The 18,609-nt window shown below is 43.5% G+C and overlaps 2 protein-coding genes across 2 annotated transcripts; both read right to left on the bottom strand.

The window, feature by feature from the left end:
- Positions 1 to 360: 360 nt before the first annotated feature.
- On the bottom strand, positions 361 to 11,834 carry LOC102711299 (protein CELLULOSE SYNTHASE INTERACTIVE 3). Its single transcript, XM_015842480.2, has 7 exons — positions 11,245 to 11,834; positions 8,505 to 8,632; positions 5,183 to 8,240; positions 2,108 to 4,652; positions 1,357 to 1,811; positions 1,004 to 1,120; positions 361 to 913 (listed from the first exon to the last, which is right to left on the bottom strand). The coding sequence occupies exons 2-7, from the start codon at positions 8,582 to 8,584 to the stop codon at positions 755 to 757; spliced, it is 6,414 nt and encodes a 2,137-aa protein (XP_015697966.2). The 5' UTR covers positions 8,585 to 8,632; positions 11,245 to 11,834; the 3' UTR covers positions 361 to 754.
- A 4,884-nt stretch (positions 11,835 to 16,718) lies between these two features.
- LOC121055710 (steroid 5-alpha-reductase DET2-like) lies at positions 16,719 to 17,891 on the bottom strand. The gene is made up of 2 exons (XM_040528637.1): positions 17,793 to 17,891; positions 16,719 to 17,637 (listed from the first exon to the last, which is right to left on the bottom strand). Exon 2 carries the CDS (start codon positions 17,567 to 17,569, stop codon positions 16,814 to 16,816), a length of 756 nt encoding a protein of 251 aa, XP_040384571.1. The 5' UTR covers positions 17,570 to 17,637; positions 17,793 to 17,891; the 3' UTR covers positions 16,719 to 16,813.
- Between the last annotated feature and the right edge of the window lie 718 nt (positions 17,892 to 18,609).

The raw sequence follows: 18,609 nt of genomic DNA, 5'->3' as shown, positions 1-18,609 counted from the left end.
TTCTTACGTTGTGCAGGAACCAGGAATTGAAGTGTTTCATGTAAAATTCCTGGAGTATATGCAAGACAACTAAATTATGTACATTACAAAGCACTGCACCAATTACCAGGAACAGTATGAATGCGACAGTGTGGAGGAACTGTTGTACCCCGTAAAGGAAGCTGTTAAATGGTGTACTAAAAACTGGTTACAAGTACAGTTCTTCCTTTTTTTTTAACTAAATTGGATGAAGAATAATCCATTGGTTGTTGTCATGACCGGGAAGACTGAACAATAATCCGGACAATTTAGCCAGTACAAATGTACAATTGTCATCCAGAATGACTGGAAAACGGCACAAAATTGGGAAGAGACAGTCGATTTGAAAAAGAAAAATTGCAAACGCGCAATCCAACCTTTGAAAATGGTATGATCGAAATGCATCGGCTATTGCAATCCCCTAAATACAAACGAAAAACACGCACCCAGGCATTATATCACGTAACACACAGACGCAACTGTATTAAAAGCCCACACTAAGCTACTCTAAGTTATAATTACAGGAAATAAATTCACATGTACAAAAATAGCCGGTCCAAAATCTGTTGGATTGGAGAGCTACACGGCTACAATCCAGATAGGACCTTGAAATAATTGAATGTTAAATGTTTGAAATTGGCTAGACTTTCTACGTAAAATGAATTATGGATTGTTTATGGGACTGATTTACATGAAGACCAAAACTATAACATTGGCGCCACGAAAATCAGCCGTGCTACGTACTGTCGTTCGAAGGCCTGTTAGACCATACAATCTCAATCTCCAGTGTTCTTGAGCCATCCTTGCCGCCATCATGTCTAAGGCTGAAGAATCCACTGTATACACCCTCCGTAACAACATTGTCAATCTGGATGGTGACTCGGCCGATTGTTGACTGCCAAACAAGTGGTAAAATTATAAAAGTTTGAAAGGAATCACAGGCAAGGAGCGATAAAATAAAATGTGCGTGGAAGATATAAAACACCTTTCCAAATGTGTTTTTGCTTTTGCACAAGATGTACAACTTCTGCCCCTTTGGGGGGATGTCAAATAACCAAGTGAAACCCTCGTTCCAAACTGGGCAGATGCTGTGGTTAACCACCTGACCATATGGTAGAAACATCATTAGGAAAAGAACATTAAGTATGCATCTTCATTAGAAAATTACAACTACTTGCATAAACAGTAATATCAACTGATAAATCTGATATCCAGCTCTGAAACTATAATCCGCAGTCTTCCGGTGCTCATTGATGAAATCACCAAATTACTTGGTAAAATAGCGAAAGAATCAAGAGCATCACAGAAAACAAGTACAATCATCTAATAGGAACTTACCTTAGTTTGCCTTGGAGGACCATTTCCTATTTGCAGGCAACAAAATGCATTTGTACTCCCCATTGTCTGCTTTAAGTTATTCCCACGTATGATAGTCACTGTTAAGCAACCAGGCAAGCATTGCAGCAAGCTATCAGCTCTCTCATGAAAACTGGGAGGACAGGTCTTCATCAGCATTTGTAGTATAGGTATCGCCTCAGCAGAAATCAGTGATTGGGCTTTAGCAATGTCTTCATTCATTTGTGGCCAAGATTCTTTCAGCAAGCAAATCGTGTCAAGCACACTTTCTTGGGCAGCCTCATTTCCATCCTTCAAGGCACAAACCAAATGGGGTATGCACAAGGTTGCTGCCTCAGAAAACCGAACCTTTTTGAAGTTGTTGAATATCACATGTATAGTCCTCAAAATAACTTCATTGATGGTTGATGTAGAGAGTAGCTCTCTTTCCAAGGCAGCTGCAAGGAATTGAAGTTGAGATTACAAACATAACAACTTGAGTGCATCATCAAGCAATGAAGACAGATTAAGCGCTTGAAAATTCTGTTGTTATTACTTGAAAGATTTGACCAATAAGATGAACAGGTAGGATATTGAGGGATATCAAGGCAATCTTGCAGATTAGATATTACTCACTAAGTTTTAACAAGCTATATGAGAAAATATTTATTTAAAAAATAGGGAAATTTTAAAGCATGAGTAGCAATTGAAAAGGAGATGCCGACTCAATTTAGTATAACGATCAGCAACTTACCAGTGAGAGATCGGATGAGCTCATTCGACACATATTCTTGAAGTGTATGATTTGAAAATAGATACTTGATTAGAAGAGCAGCCTGTCCTGCAATATCTACATTTGGAGACAGAAGCAATTCCTGTACAACCAAAATGCCCCCAGCCTCTGCGACAGCCCGCCTATTTGTCCTGCTGTGCAAAACTAAGCTTTGGAGTGCACAAATAGCAACCATCGTCATATCATCTGTAGGCTGGTCCTCAAGCACACTTACAAGAGCACGGCAAGCAGATACAGAGTCACTTGCTCTTGCAAGTGCTTCATGCTGGAAAATGTCACCCAGTGCAAGAGTAACCAAGAACTTGGCTGACTGATTCTTAGACTGAGGATCTAACAGGTACTGTGAGAGAGGAGCAATAGAATATTTAGCAACTTTTGTTTCCCGGACCCTTGCGTTGTTTATCAGAGCTTCAAGCAATCTTGCAGCAGATTCCTCACAACGATGACTCTTAAGGAGCTTCAACAAAGCACGCACAGCCCCGGCCTCTGCCATGGCTAAAGCACAACGTGAATTACTTTTCTCTTGTACAAGAAGAGCACTCAGAGCTATTGTAATAGTACTCTCCATGGTGGAATTCAGCAATCTTACAAGTACAGCTATTGACACTTGGACATAGTTATCAGAACTATAGCGCAAAACATTACATAATACAAGTGCCGCAGAGTCCCATAATGCTTGACTTGGTTGAGGATCATCTTGGACAATTACCTTTGAGAGTTCGAGAATCCCACCTGCATCTGCTACAGCCTTGGGCCAACTCTGAGATATGCTCTCAAGTGCTTTAACTGCAGTCTGCTGTAAACTCAAGATTCCAATGCCAGCAAGCTGCACCAGAGGGACAACTGCATTTTTCGTAGTGATATCCTGTTGGAAATGCTCCTGCTCTAGAAGATGTGTCAGTAATTCAGTGCCAAGTTGCTGGATTGCTTGAGAGGGAGACTCAAGGAATGATATTAACGGTTCAATTATTTGACTGGGACTTAACTTTAATGCCGCTAGACTCTGAGGCTTTTCTAGAATATTTACAAGAGCTTGCAATGCACTATGCTGGTCCCACATAGTGACATCTGGGCGACGTAAAAGCAAGAACAGTGGCTCTACCATTTTTGCTGCAGCAGAACTTTTAGCAATGCCACTGTTATTTGTCAGAATCCGAAGCAACTCAGCAATTGATGAACTAACAGGAACAGGAACATCAAGAATCATATCAAGCACATGCTCAATAATGCCAGCCTTAACCATCTCGAGCTTGCAGTTGGGACGGTCCTTGCCCAATTTTATGAGAGCACCAATACATGCCTCAGACAATTGGTGATTTGTCCCAGGAACAAAACTAACAAGAAGATCAACAACATCACTAGTGGCAGCAATCTCTGCATTGTGCTCCTCGTCCAGTAGTCTATTTACAGCACGAACGGCTGGTTCAACAACAAAAGTAGAGCCTGACGTCATTAATGATATCAGGGGTTGAAGGCATTCAGAGGCAATTGGTGATGCTCTTATAGTAGAGTTCTCAAAAAGAATATAGCAGAGCTGAGCAGCATCATTCTTAAGCTCCAATGATGAACTGAAGGATAAAATTTTGTAGAGGCTTTCAAGTGTAGTTCCTTCCACATCAAACATAGCTGAAGCCTTTGAGATATTCCCAGAAGAAAGTTTGATTAGTGCACCAAGTGCTGCCTGCTGTTCTTTTTCAGTTCCTGACTCAAGCATATCAAGTAATGGCTGAATAGCTTGCCAAGCCACTTCAGTGTCTCTTATAATATCTGAATCAAAGAGGTTCCGTAATGTCCTTGCTGCACTAAGCCTAGAATTTCTTGAGCCAAGACGTAAGACAGCTACCAATTGATTCGAAGTGCTAATTGAGGATTCATGGTAAAGCAAATCAGGGTTTGTGTATAAGATCTGTAGTAGATTGATTATAGTAGTTTCGGTTGAGTCTTGAGGACTTAAAGATAGATACTTTGTTAAAGCATCCAAGACTCCAGCCTCTGCCATAGCTACTTTATTTGTCTCACTGCCTTCTGCCAGTTGAGTCAGAAGGTGCAAAGCAACCAGAGGTGCACCTTGCCTGTCTGGCATTGGTTTAAGTAGATCCACAAGCAGCGGAATGGACCTTCGAGCAGTAGCACTTGTGCGGACATCTTCGAGCTCAAAAAGGCTTCTCAATATTATTTGACTTGGGTTCTCTGCCAACTTGAATTCTTCAGCTATAGCAACAAGATTTGGCATAGTAGATTCGATCTGTCCAATCATAGCTATAGCACCGATAACTGCACCAGAATTTGCAATAGCAAGCTGTATGCCTCTGCTACCAGTGGAAACAAGGCTAGCTAGTGACTGAGCAGCAAAATACTTGTCCATGATCTTGTCTGATTTTAGCAACAAAGCTAACGAAGGTATTGTTCGCATTGTTTCTGGAGATTGAACAAGCACTGAATCCTGAAATAAAGTAGCCAAAAGAAGAGTACTAGTCCATACACTCTCTGAGTCTTCATATTGGTCCTGTAACAAGGAGCTATTGAGGACTGGGAATTTGCCATAGGAGAAGAAACAGTATAATTTGGTAATCTAACATAATAAAATTAAGAAAATAAGTAAAGTGTATCAGATCTCTGGCATCCAGAACAGCTAATATACAAGGACTATCAAGGTTTTGGAAAAAAATGCTAAGAATCAGTATTTTTATTTCTCAAAAGCACAGGAGACAGTATTTTTATATGTTGATAGCCAATTAGGATCTTGACCTCGTTTAGAAAAAGTTAATATTGGATTTTACTTGGATATATTCTATTTTTCCCTATGGCTTAGGTGCTCCAAAGTACCATGGTAAAATGGTGAAATCAAGGAGAAATGGCATGTTGTATCCCTAATCTCTTAACTCAACAATACAGCAGTCCCAAGCACTAATCCAGTAAACATATTGAATTTAAACCAACTGATTGAAGTTGAATGATATATAGAAAGTGTAGTGCCTAGTGAGTATAGGGCTATAGGCACAGTAAAAATTAGAAAAGGAAAGGCAAAACATGCACCTGTTGATTAGCGGTGTAGCTAGCAAGTTTATCAGATATAGTCTCAACACCACCGAGGTCCATAACAGTAAGTTTACTACTCAAATGAGAAGAGCAAATAAGTGAGAGCAACCACAGTGCAACTGTTTCTTCCAAGATCTTTCCTGATTCAGACACACCCAGAACATCCTTATCATAGTTATACAAACTATTTTCAGGGTTAGGTTTCCAAACTTCAATGTCTAGGGATGTCAAAGCCGAATGTTGCTTCATCATATCAATGAATGCAGATATTAGATTCTTCAGACATCCTGATGCTTCAATAATATCAACTGACTGTTCCCTGCTGTGCCTCATTGCAGATATGAGGGTGATCCCACTGCCAATTCTTATTTCCATGTTTGTTGATTCAATAACTCTACTAGCAAGGGAAGCAATGCATCCTTGACTTCTGTTCAAATGCTCACCAAGTAGAGAAGGTTGGTCCTGACATAGCCTTGCAAGAATTTGAATGGCCTTATCTTGAATCGGTGGAAGCCCGACACTGATACAGCGCACTAAAGGCTCTAAGCTTTCTGGGGCTTCAATAAAGGCAGACCACAAGGGGGAGCTAAACTGTGCATCCTCCTTGGTCCTAGCCATCAGTGCAAGTACATCCAATGGATCCAAATTAATAGCATTTTCTAAATTGATGCCAGATAGACACACCATCAGTGCATGAATTATAAAATAGCACTGTGAGTAATCTGGAATAACTTCATTGAGGGGGAACTGGTTGAGCAACTGATAGAGTGACCGTGAAGCACTAATCTTTCCTTCTAAGCTCCCCTCCTTAAGTACTCTAGTCAAAGCCAGGACGATATTGCCGTCTAGTGCTTCCTTGGCAATATGTTCATCTGATAGGAAATTTGCCAATGCAGCAATTGTTGTTTCAGCAGCATCAATTGATGGTGACTTTGACATCTCTATAAGGGTTTGCACATAGCCTTCAGCTATGCATGACATTTTGTTCTTCAACATTGCGTTAGCTGAATGGGAGAGTGCTCCTAAAGCTCGAGCAGATTGTGTTGCAATAACTTGGTTCCCACTTGTCAAAAGCTTCATGCATGGCTGAACAATTTCATCAGTCGCTAAAATATCACAAATATCCTGACGGGTACTGAAAATATCAGCCACCACAGTTGCAGCTTGTTCCTGAGTTTCTTCATTTGATGACTCAAGAATATCAATCAGAGATCTGAGCCCTTTATTGGCTGGAGCTCCATTGTGCACTAGATCTCTCTGGGAAGCCATCACAAGGACATGCCCAAGAACTTTAATGGCATAGGCCTTTGTGCTAAGAGAGTCACTGAGCAACAGTGCCCTTAACTGATTAATTGTGGCAGCATCAGCAGACCGTATAATCTTCTTGAGTGCTTTAGCTGATGCCTCTTGTCCACGGGAGCTACCACTCTTTAAAAGCCAAAGCAATGCAAGAACTGCACCAGCACTCTCAACACATGCACCAATATCATCACTGTGACAACACAAGTTCCACAAGATATGAGCAGCATCTTCTTTTGCCTTTTGAGATCCTGTCTCCAGTAGCTGGACAAGTGGAGGGATACCTCCAGCAGCTGTTATTGCCCACTTACTGTCATCTACCTCATCACTCAAGATAGCCAACAAGGAAACTGCGTTCTCCTGATGCTGCTCACTAGAAAGCCCAAGAAACGATATCAGCAACTGAGTTCCTTCTCTTTTTCCTAGAGCCTCCCATATTCCAATACCATCAGAGCACAAGCTAGTTAAAGCATAAACAAGATTTTTCTGCACATCAGCAGAAGCCATAGTAATCAGTCCAACAAGAACCTTCTTTGCATTTGAGTGATTAAGCCTATTGGATAGACAAGCATTCCCATATAGACTGGCTAAAGCCTCAAGAATACGATCAAGCACAAGATTACTATCACAGGACTTTAGGAGCACAATCAAAATGTTCTCTATTTCAACTGGATCAAAGGATTTGCCATCAGTGCCACGAAAAACCATCAATGCATATGCAAGTGCACCAAGGATGTCAGAGAGGGGAACAGGTGGACGGGGTGCCTGGCAGAGTTCTCCAAGATAAAGCAACAGGGAAGTTGTCCCACCACAGATATTTGATAAAGCATGAACAGCATGACTTTGTAGAGAATGGCAAGTATCCCCACGCATGCACTCTGTTGAAGGAGCTACGACTGCTCTAATCAGAACAGGAATGCCACCAGCATCTACGACAGCCTTCTTTGCAATACTAGACTTGGAAGATAGAGCCTCCAAAGCATCGGCAGCACTTTCACGAACTGAAATGTCATTGTCTCGATTTAGGAGGTGAAGAAGAGCCTTAACAGCCCCAGCATCTATAATTTTGGGGATGCTATCACCGAAGGCAGACACCAGCCGTGCTAAAAGGGAGGCAGCATTTGACTGTGAAGCGGTATTCTTCGATGATATAAGGCCAGTTATAATTTCTACTCCACCAGCTTCAAGATTGGCCCTCCAATAACCATCTTTGTCTCCACAGAGATTCCTTAAGGCACCAGTCACAAAACCCTCAACTACTCTATCTTGGCGTGGCCTAGTTTTTAGCATGTCCCAGAGAGTTGGCACAACACCTTCTGTCACAAATATTTTCATACCTATATGATCGTCTGAAAGTCCACCAGAAGACACTTCATAAATAGCTTCAGCAGCTGCCTTCTTTGCTTCAGTGGATTCAGACTTCAAAAGAGAGAGCAAGGGTGGTATACAACCTCCTAACAGGACCTTCACACGCAGGTCCTCTTCTTTGCAGAGTGTGCTAAGTAGTGCTGCAGAATTTACTTTTGCTGGAGATGTCCCACTTCGAAGGATAGATATGAATAATGGAATCGCCTGAGAATGGCTACCTATCAAAACCCTTGCTTCCTTTTTCTCTCTGGCCAGTTCAAGTAATCTTTTAGTAGTCACTTCTTTCTCTGGTAGAGATATCATGCTAGCATGGAGCTGCTCCAACAATTGAGCAACTGTGGACATTGCACTTTCAGGATCATCTACTCCTGCAAGATCACTTCTATCCCTATATAGCCAACAAAAAGTAACAAATGATTATTGCAATACCAGTCCATCAAAGAATAAATAAATAAATGCATGAAATAGAGAGATGGAAAATGCTTAAAATAAAAACAAGAAATTACAATGTGATAATGTACTAATGTAGAAAATCCAATCTGATAATCTAACTTTGCAAATCAAAATGCTGCATGCCTGCATCTAATTCCATTATACACCAATGCATTGCATGTATTAATGTGGGGGGGGGGGGGGGGGGTCTATGTTATACCTTGACTTAGAAGATGACATGGATGGTGAAGGTGAAGTGGGTTCTCGGTAGTCTCGTTCTGATGAGTTGGAATTCAGCATGATTAAATAGCTGTAGCTCTTAGCACCTTGATTTTTTAATATTTCCACCTACAGTATAATACTGAAGATATTTAACATATCTTTGCCATGGTACCAAAAGGGAGAAAGGAAATTACTACTTAAATCATATGATTACAAAGACAATAAGATATTCCTGTTACTTCAACAGCAATATAAAAGACACATGTAACCACTGCCAGCAAAAAGAATATATGCATATACCCATAGTTTAAACATAGCATGAGCAATATTGTGGACAAGAACATTGGGGTACCTAAACTCTGTCCTTTGATTGTAATCTCATTTGAAATCTTTTGCAGAGTTGCCAATCTTATCTTTTAAAAATAATTTTGTTTCGAACACACAAGGATTCATAAAACAATGGTTTGGCATCAATCAACCAGCATGAGCTTTGCAAGGTATTGCAGAAACAACAACGCTAAATTGTAAAACACATTATCTGAGAGAATTGCACTTCTGTTACTTCAGTATAGAAAGATTGCCACCAACAGAGGAGGTGGTCAGCACAAACAACTGGATCGCGAGAACAGAAAAAATTGGTGCAAATTTCCATGAACAGAAACACCAAAGGTGGACAGTTTCATGAAAACTAGTGATCAGGTAATTCCCTGAAGCCTACATTTCATAGAAACTAGTAAATGGGGAAACAAAAACAAAAACTCAAATGCAAGCCTTAAAGAGTTCCACCAACTCCAACAGTCTGTTGAATTGCAATGCAAGAATAATCAATTTTTATTACTTTAAAAAGCAAACTTCATTCATGTCGCTGTAGCAAAATGCACGATTCAGTTAATTGTTAATCTGTGGCCTACCCCAACCCCCCTGCGCCAGCCCATCCCACTCTGCATCTCCCTTCTGCTCCCCTTCTTCCTCCCAGCCAATGCCACCTCCATTTCCCCCTCCCATTTTCTCTTGACCTCTTGTTCATCCTACTTCTCTGTGCCTCCACATCCACCTCTCCTTGAGGAGGCCACCTATGTACAAGAAGCAGGCACTCAGGAGATTGCGGCCTTTGACACTCTGCTCTTGTGGGCCCTGCCCTTCGGCATCGACAAAATCCACAGGCATAACAGGTGCAAGATTCCCTCCACCTCCCTCATGCCCTGATGCCACTCCCCATCACACCTACACCACCCATTCCCATCTGCCAATCTGCCATAACGCACGCTGCCGCCACCTTGACAAGCTAATGCCTCCATTTGGCAAGAGAGAAGAGAGATGGAGTGCAACGCACTCAGCGAACACACTACACTGAGGCAGAGGCAGAGATCATTCTTGTCATGAATCGTGCGACACCGATTATTTCAGGCTTGACTGTGTGAGATGATGACTGACACATAACACGCTACTCCTCTTGAGATGTCTCAGCACTGGCTAGTGGCTACAAAGGATCTTAACAAAACGCTAGATTTTGTCAAATTTTGCAACAAAAAGAGGGCGAGGTAACTTCCATGAATTGCCAAATCAAAGGAGGCACTACCCACCTACCGGTCCACACAAGAAAAATCCCCTCAGCTCTTGACAGATAGAAAGAGAAAGCAATATTCCTTCCCAGCGTTGCATGCAATCTTCTCCCCGATCTCAGTTCTTACATATTTGACAGATAAGTACTCCCCTATCATCGTTCATACATCAGACAGTAATTGTCATAGCGCCATTTTGGACATTTACAAATTGATTCTTAGAAATTGGCACAGCCGGAAAGCCAGCCGCAAGGGGTGCAGGGCGGAGGCGCGGATTCCGGGGCGCAAGGCGCCGCCGGCGCGCAGCGCGCGCTGGGCGTCGTCAGGGCACTGAGAATGGCAACACTGGAGCCTAAGATGACCAAGCCGCCACCGAAGCCGTCAGGATCACACAAAACGACGAAAATCTCGCCAGCCAGCCACCGACCACTAGATCTCGGCCGCCACGCCACCGCCGACGCTCACTGCAACCACCGCCCTCCACTGCCCGAACTGTGTGCCCAGGCCCAGCGCAGCGTCACGCCGCCAACCACCACCATAACCAACGGACGCAAAAAAAAACATCAAAAATCGCTACTACAGAAGAGTGAACTCACCAGATACCCGGACACAGCCGGTGGCCGGATGCAATGCCGGCGGCCAGTGGCGTAGCCAGGAAATTTTCGACGGGTAGTCCTGTCCAAACTCTAACGGCGCAAGTTGACACGATATAAAAAAATTGAACACCACAATCACATATATTGGAACAAATTTAGTTAAAATATGATAGAATATGGAAATAATATCTTACAACATCAATAATTGGCTAATTTAACAAGTTCGAAATATTTAAATACTACAACATAGATAGTTCAAATATAAAAGATGTTACACATAAATAAGAAACTACAGTGCAACTATCTAAGCTTGCTCTCCCTTACCCTTGAAAAAATTTATTATCTCTTCCTCACTAATTTTGGAGAAGATATCTTGTTCAATATATGTAACTAAGCAATGATTCAACAAATCAATCACATAGCCCAATACAAATCCAATAATAACAAGTTAATAAAGAGATTTCACATTTAGTCATTCAATTTTCATTTGCCATGAGCAGTGCCATAATTGCAATGGATTGGATATTTTATATTTGAAATAGGAATTGTAATTGAAATATTTAATGGTGACTTTACTTACTCAGGCAGAGGTAGCCAAGTAGGCAGGCAGGCAGGCCATGGCGCCGAACGGACGCCCAGCGACCCAACGTGCCAGGTGGCCAGGGGCCAGAGCAGCCGCGGGCGAGGCTCGTCAGCGCGCTAGCGCGGGAACGGCGCCGCTGCTCATCTGCACCAAGACGGGCTAGGCAGGCGGGGGTGCGCGGCGACCGGCGGTGGGCGAGGCCAACCAGGGGCCGCCGAGATCTGGCCGCGGACGGGGCAAGGATGCGAGGGCCGACGGGCGTTGCCAGACGCTGGCTACCTGGCTCGCAGCGCGGCAGCGTTGGGCGAGCGAGTGGCGACGGGAAGGACGGACGGGCGTCGGCGTCGGCGTCAGCGTCACGCGTCCACGCGAGGCGAGGGAGCGACACCGCCGCCGCTGCTCCGCTCGATTGCTTTGCTCAGCGCCAGCCCGCCGCCTTGGAAGAACCGAATCCCAATAGCAAACCCTAATATTTTCTGCTGGGTTGGGCCATTCTCTACGGGGGCCGGCGGCGGCGATTCCTCTCGCGCGGCGCAGAGCAAGCGAGAGAGAGAGAGAGAGAGGTGGAGGTGGAACGGTGCGAGGGAGGAGGAAGTGGAGTGGAGTGGAGAGAGAAAGAAAGGAAGGAAGGAATTGGTGGTGTTCTTTTTGTGGATCAGTCCTGTCGTTGTCACGCTATTCTGGAAAAGGGACAGTGGGTGAAATTTAACATGAATCATCGTCGCTTTCAAAAAAAAAAAGTAATTGCAACAGTATCGGTACCGTGTGTCTGTAACAAATCATTTTTTTAATTTATTAAAAAAATTATGATTAATATTTTTCTATTAGATGATAAAATTTAGATAGCACTTTATGTGTGACTTTTATAAATAGTTTTAAAAAAATTAAAATAAGACGAATGATAAACACTTGACACTGAAACAAAAGATTGTCTGTTTTTTAGATGGAGGGAGTAAGTGGCAACGCGTGTGATGTTAATTTTTATTACTGACTGGTGCCGCATTTTACTAATAGCATCTTTTGTCGTTTATTCATGTTACATATGAGATGTGAGATGGGTAAGTTTTAGGGCGTTTTTTCTTGCGTTTATATAATCGATGGTTGTGACAATTGTTAACCCTAATTTTAATTTTAATGTTGAATACGGTGTACACGATGTATAATCATAAAATGTAGGCAAAAGAGATTGGCTTAAAATGTCAAACCAAATTAATCATTGTTTCATTCAAGATCTCTACCAACCAAACAACTTATACATTCATGGAATAGGAGTAATTGTGACATATTTACAAACAAAAAATAATTTATCAATAAAATTCTTATATACATATTATTAATGATCTAAAAGTTAAGGCTGAAAATAAACTTTGGTAAAAAAATCCTAAAACAGACTCTAAATTTAATTACAAAATTTTAAATTTTAATTTATAAATATAGGCGGAAGCAAAAAAAAGATAAAGATAGGGGTGGTTAACGTTCGCACGATCAGAAGAAAATAAACTAAATGCACCAACATGCGACGACAATCGTTAGCTGGTGGCGTGTGTTTTTCTCCCCAATTCTTTCCAATTTAGCCGGTAGGTGGTTGATTCAGCGTGATTACCACCTAACCACCACTGTCCCTCCCTTCCTCCCAAGAGGGACCATCAAAATGCAATTCAGCCAAAACGGAGGGACCAATCTGCAAAAAACGGTGCGCCTCGAGCAGGGGATTCGTCCTGGCTGGCCGGCCCACCTGGCGACCAACGGGCACGTGGGGGAGACCCCGGCCGGCCCCAGCGTCTCGCGGGACATGGCCCACCGACACGTGGGGCCGTCTCCTTTCCGGCTGCGTGGGTCCTCGTGTCAGCGTGTGCGGGGTTTTGTGCGATAACGGTAGCCCGCTTCGGTTTAGAGTGTACGGTGGTGTCAGGCATGTGGGGTTGCTTTTTTTTTTCCTCACGTGCTGCCAAAAGCAACTGGCCCGCTGTGGGTCCCGCGCTGTCAGTGAATGTACGCCTCTGTTCGGACTTTCCAAGTGAAGGTGACGGAGTCCGTGGTGGGTACGGCCCATATTTATTGGGCCCACGGCGTGCGCGCAGCCCAATTTCGGTTGGGCCGGAGCGGTCTCGCGATGCATGTGAGGCCCATGTTAGTTGGGCGCAATTCTCCATATTATATAGACAATTTAACAAAGAGCAACAAAATTAACAAAGATAATAACATTAGAGCAGTCCCAATTGTATATTAATGATGGTTTCTATTCTCATTAAATAGTTTACCATATAAACAAAATGATGACATGGTAACGTAATTAACGAAGAAAGAGAAGGAAAAACTTAGAATTTTTTCCTCGTGAAGAAACTAAGTCTTCGTTTCACCTAATGCTGCAAGAAACCGTGAATTCACCATTAGGGAGAAACTACTAGTTTCTAGTAGACATATGTAATACGAGTTAGGAGAGAGAAAGAGAAAACATTTATTTCGAAGACACTTTCGGTGTGAAAAATGATTTCTATAAATGATGTTTTTTTTTAATACTATGACAACCGTATGTCATTGGGGCTGCCCTTTTATCACCAACAATTCAGGCTGACGATGAAATGCTCCATGCGGAGTGGACATTAGGTGATGTAGCGTTTGGGAGGAGGGAGGGGTTATGGCTTGTTTTCGGGCAACATTGCAATCCTGGATTAGTGCATGATTTATTAATTAGTAATGTAAAAACTTTTAAGGGACGGAATCCTTTTGATCTATATTTGATAATTTATATTATTAAGAAAATTACATAATTATTATTATTATTATTGTGGTTTAGAAACTTAAAGTATGACTTATAATTTATAAATTTATATAAAAATTTGAATAAGACGAATTATCAAACACATATTAATATTAAAAAACATTAAGTTAAATATTTAAAAAATAGAGGAAGTATAGGAGACAACGGCTAAACATACTGATAACTGCTTATATATATAATTTATAATATATTTTTATTTGTAAATATGTCATTTTGTTTTTTCCCTGAGAAAGCTAAACAAGACCCTTAACTGTTAAATCATGTTCTTATGATAGGGATAAGAAAAGATGGATCAATATGGGGTGATTATTTAGTTTTCTCATGAAAAAGCCAAGTGCATTTTTACAAACGAAAAAATATTTTGTGAATAAAAGTTTTATATACGTATTTTTAGTGTTTGTGAAGCACGACTAGAAAATAAAATTTAATTAAAAAAACCCAAAATCAACTCTGTTAAAAATCTTAAGTTTTGTTTATAAGTACTGAAGCAAAAATAGAGGGTGTATGTCTGGAAATGGCAAATTCAGCAGCCATAGTACTATCACCCAACAATGTAGCATGTGAAGCGAATACGTGGCATTAGGACATGAACAATGTAGGATCCTCAATAAGGATCCCCATTATCCAAATAGGATGAAACCACTCAATGGGAATTATGCCCATAATGCATGCGGTTTGGAGTGGGACCGTTTTTTTTTAATTTCAAGCCCTCTCTATCATCTCACCTCATCGTCACTCACGTCCACTCTCCTTTGCTTCCATTGCCACATGTAGATCCCTCTCTCTGGCCTTGAGCTTGCCGCCGCTCATCTCCTCACGCAGATCTCAACAGTGGACAGTGCTCGACGGAGCTTGGCGGCGACGGGCCAACCTCAGCGAGCAACATCGTGTACATCCCAGCGACGCTCATATCCATCTCTGGTGCCTTTTTCTCCTCCCTCTTATTTTCTGGACACATCCGACAAAGCCATCCGTGATCTCTGCAGGGGCATGGTGGTCTCTGCGGGGGCATGGTCCATGACCATCTGTCAAGCATGCTCCGACGTGGTGGACAAGAGCTGCACATCAAGTCGGAGCATTGTTCATGTCCAAACTGCTACCTCTGTTCCCTGAGATGCATCGAGATAAAGTTCATTAAGTTAGATGCTACTCTCTCTGTTTTATATTATAATATATTATATTAAATAAATAAATAAATAAATATACACTGAAACCTCAGGAATCTATAAAAGCCAAAATTATAATGCTTGCTTCCGTTGTACTAATACTAACTATGAAGCTTATTTTACATATGCATTTGGTTTATATGGAACTACGATCAATGGTGAATACTAACTATGAAGCTTACTTTGAAAGTGCTCTGGAAAACGCGAATCTTTTTGTTTTATATGCATTTGGTCAGGAACAAGATAATTTGTGACATTTGATCGATGGAATCTCCTAACCTTATCTTTTCACTTCTAATTATATTTATAAGCCCCTTAAATTTAGAGTTGATTTTGGGGTTTTCAATGAACTTTATTTTTCAGCCTTAATTTTAGGTCGCTAAAAATACGTATATACATGTTTTTTCATAAACTATTTTTTATTTACAAATATGACATTTGACTTTTTTTCAAAAAAAAATCTAAACAGTCGCTCCATCCGTCACAAACTAACGTTTCAAATGTTTGGTTATCTTTCTTTCTTTCTTACAAACAAGATCTTTTTCTGGAATGAATTGCACTTCTGCTACAACTTTGGCCGTGTTCTTGCCCCAGTAAGTTAACTTATCCGTCCAATTTTCCACGTGCACGCTTCTCGAACCGCTAAACGGTATATTTTTTGCAAAAATTTTCTATATGAATGTTGTTTAAAAAATCATATTAATCTATTTTATATTTTTAATAATTTATAATTAATTAATCATGTACTAATATATTATTACGTTTTCCTTGCCACACATAAGTTTACTTAAACCCCTTTGGTCGAACGTGGCCTTTGTCTGAGTCGGCCGTATCATAGTTCTCCAAAAAAAAATGCTATAGCGAACTTCACATACAAAACATAATACAACAGTAATATTATAGCAATATATCATAATATACAAAACAGACTAAAGTTTGAGTAATCCTCAAAATAGCGAAAGATTTAAATCTTATACTATAAGTAATTCTGATAGTATCAATGATAATACTTGTCTCAATTCTGACCTTTTTCATTTAGTTCCATTTCTTACTTATTGAAAAATATTATAATATTTTCATCTTAACCTTAATTCCTCATACACAACCTATAAATACTTATGTAAGAGACTATTGTCCACATTTTTTCGCTCCTAGTTAATTTAAGAGCAAAGCTAGAGCACGGTATCCCGTTGGATGGGATAATTTAAAAAGGGTATATAATGGTCCGGCGTCGGTACATCAGGGAAAGTCATTTAACGATCCCGTCCGAACAGAATGCCGTTCTTCAGTCTTTCTGAAAACTTAAACTTTTAACCTTAAACTTAGAGATGATTTTGAGATTTTCCATCGAAGTTTATTTTGTAGCATTGACCATTAGATCACTAGAAATATATCTATAAGATTTTTAATTACCAAATTATTTTTTGTTTATAAATATATTCGTTTGCCTCCCCTGTCTCGTTGCCCCCATCATAAAAAACCGAAAGAAAAATGAATAAATAGATAGATGCTGGACAAACATGAACGACAAGACTCATTGTTATTTGCAATCAATCAAGAGAACCACATGTGCATCACGAATCCAACGGGAAGCAACAAGAAGACGAGTAGTAATCTGTCAGTAGATGTACGGGACGAACGCCTTGCGCGACGCCGGGTACTTGTCGCCGAACTTGGCGGCGTACCACCGGCGGTGGTCCCGCGCCCTCGGCCCGAGGTTGGCGCAGGTGTAGAGGAAGAACGCCCAGCCCGCCGGCGACCACGCTACCACCGCGTACCCGAGCCACTCCACCGCCTCGCCGAGGTAGTTCGGGCAGGCCACCGCCTCGAACAGCCCGCCCCTCGGGATCTGGTACCCTTCGCCGGCCTCCTTCAGCCGCAGGAGCTCCCTGTCCGCCGCCACGTTCGTCCGCATCCCCCACGCGAACAGCGCCAGCCCGACGGCGCAGCGCGCCACGGCGGCGGCGCTGGGCGGTGCCGGTGGCGCCGCCCAGGAGCGCGCCTGGACGTAGGCGTTGAGGAGGTTGAAGCCGAGGCCGCAGGCGGCGACGAGGACCGGGACGGGCGCCGGGGCGCGGCGGAGGCGGAGGAGCCGGAGCGGGTGGACGAGCGTGCGGTGCACGTAGTGGGCCGCGTACAGCGCCGCCGGGAGGGCCGCGCCGGCGGCGGCGGAGGAGGAGAGGACGAGGGGCGGGAGCCAGAGGGTGGGGCTCTCCATGAGGCACCAGGCAAGCGGCGCCGGCAGCGCGGGGCCCCACCCCGGCCGGGAGAGCTTCCCGTACGGCGCCGACACGAACTGGAGCGCCAACACGGTGAGCGGGCTGAGCAGGTAGAGCGCGACCAGGCACCGGTCGTACATCACGTCGCCGCCCATGGCCGCCGTGGCTTGCCGGTCAGTCGACGCAGATCCGCGGATGGGCTCTCATCGATTGTTGCCACTACCTGTGTCAGAATACATACTGTACATCAAAAGCCAGCTAATTTAATATAAAAGATTCCACCTTTTCTCGGCACGCCTGCTCCGCGCATTCAATATGCAAGCCACTGTCCTTAAAAAAAATGAGATGTCACATAGTGCAAAGCCACGGATAAGATACATGTCTCTCTCGGTTGGCTCCAGCGGAGGCGGCATTGGGGTGGCGGGCGACGGCGGCGACGGGTCGACGGTGCGGCGGCCGGCGGCGCCCGCGACGGCGTGGATTGACGGCGCGGCGGCCGGCGGTGGTCGGGACGGCCCAGATCTACAGCGCGGCGGCCGGCGGTGGTTGGGGCGGCTTGGAACGACGGCGGTTGGGACGGCTCGGATCGACGGCTCGGCGACCGGCGAAGCTCACATGGCGCGTCCCGACGGCGAGTCTCGGCGGCGACGGATCGACGGCGCAGCGGCCGGCGGCGCTCGCGACGACGCGGATCGACGGCGCGGATCGACTCCGCGGCGGCCGGCGCCGGTCGGGGGGCCCGGCTCGACGGCGGCCCGTCCCGGCGGCGAGCTCTCGGCGCCCGTCCCGGCGGAGGCAAGGTAGCTTGCTCGCCTCTCCCTTCTCTAATAAAAAAGTTGTTTCTCTGACAAAAAATTGATTGCTTTTGCAGAAAGTCTGCCGAGCCATGCGTTCCCTCTGCAGGGGACGGGGAGCTTCGCTGGGGCGCGCTTGAGTCCGAGCTGGACAAGAATCTCGGGTATTGAAGGATGGGGCTACTCGCCGTGTTACTGCATAGTGCATGCTCTGACAAGCTTGCTCGGCCATGCCCACCACACCAAAACCACCCATTCCCAACCCCACCACGCACGCCGACCCACTCATCAGATATATGCTTCCTTTGTTGCTCTCTGGAGGAGACAAGTGCTGCATACTGCTCCACATGGATGAAACCTTAAAAAGTTTTGCGCTGATATAAGTTGTACTTAAAGTACTT

Source organism: Oryza brachyantha, chromosome 11 (assembly GCF_000231095.2).
Source record: "Oryza brachyantha chromosome 11, ObraRS2, whole genome shotgun sequence".
NCBI lineage: Eukaryota > Viridiplantae > Streptophyta > Magnoliopsida > Poales > Poaceae > Oryza > Oryza brachyantha.
Note: the sequence above shows the minus strand (reverse complement) of the source record. Positions and strands in the feature narration are given on the sequence as shown.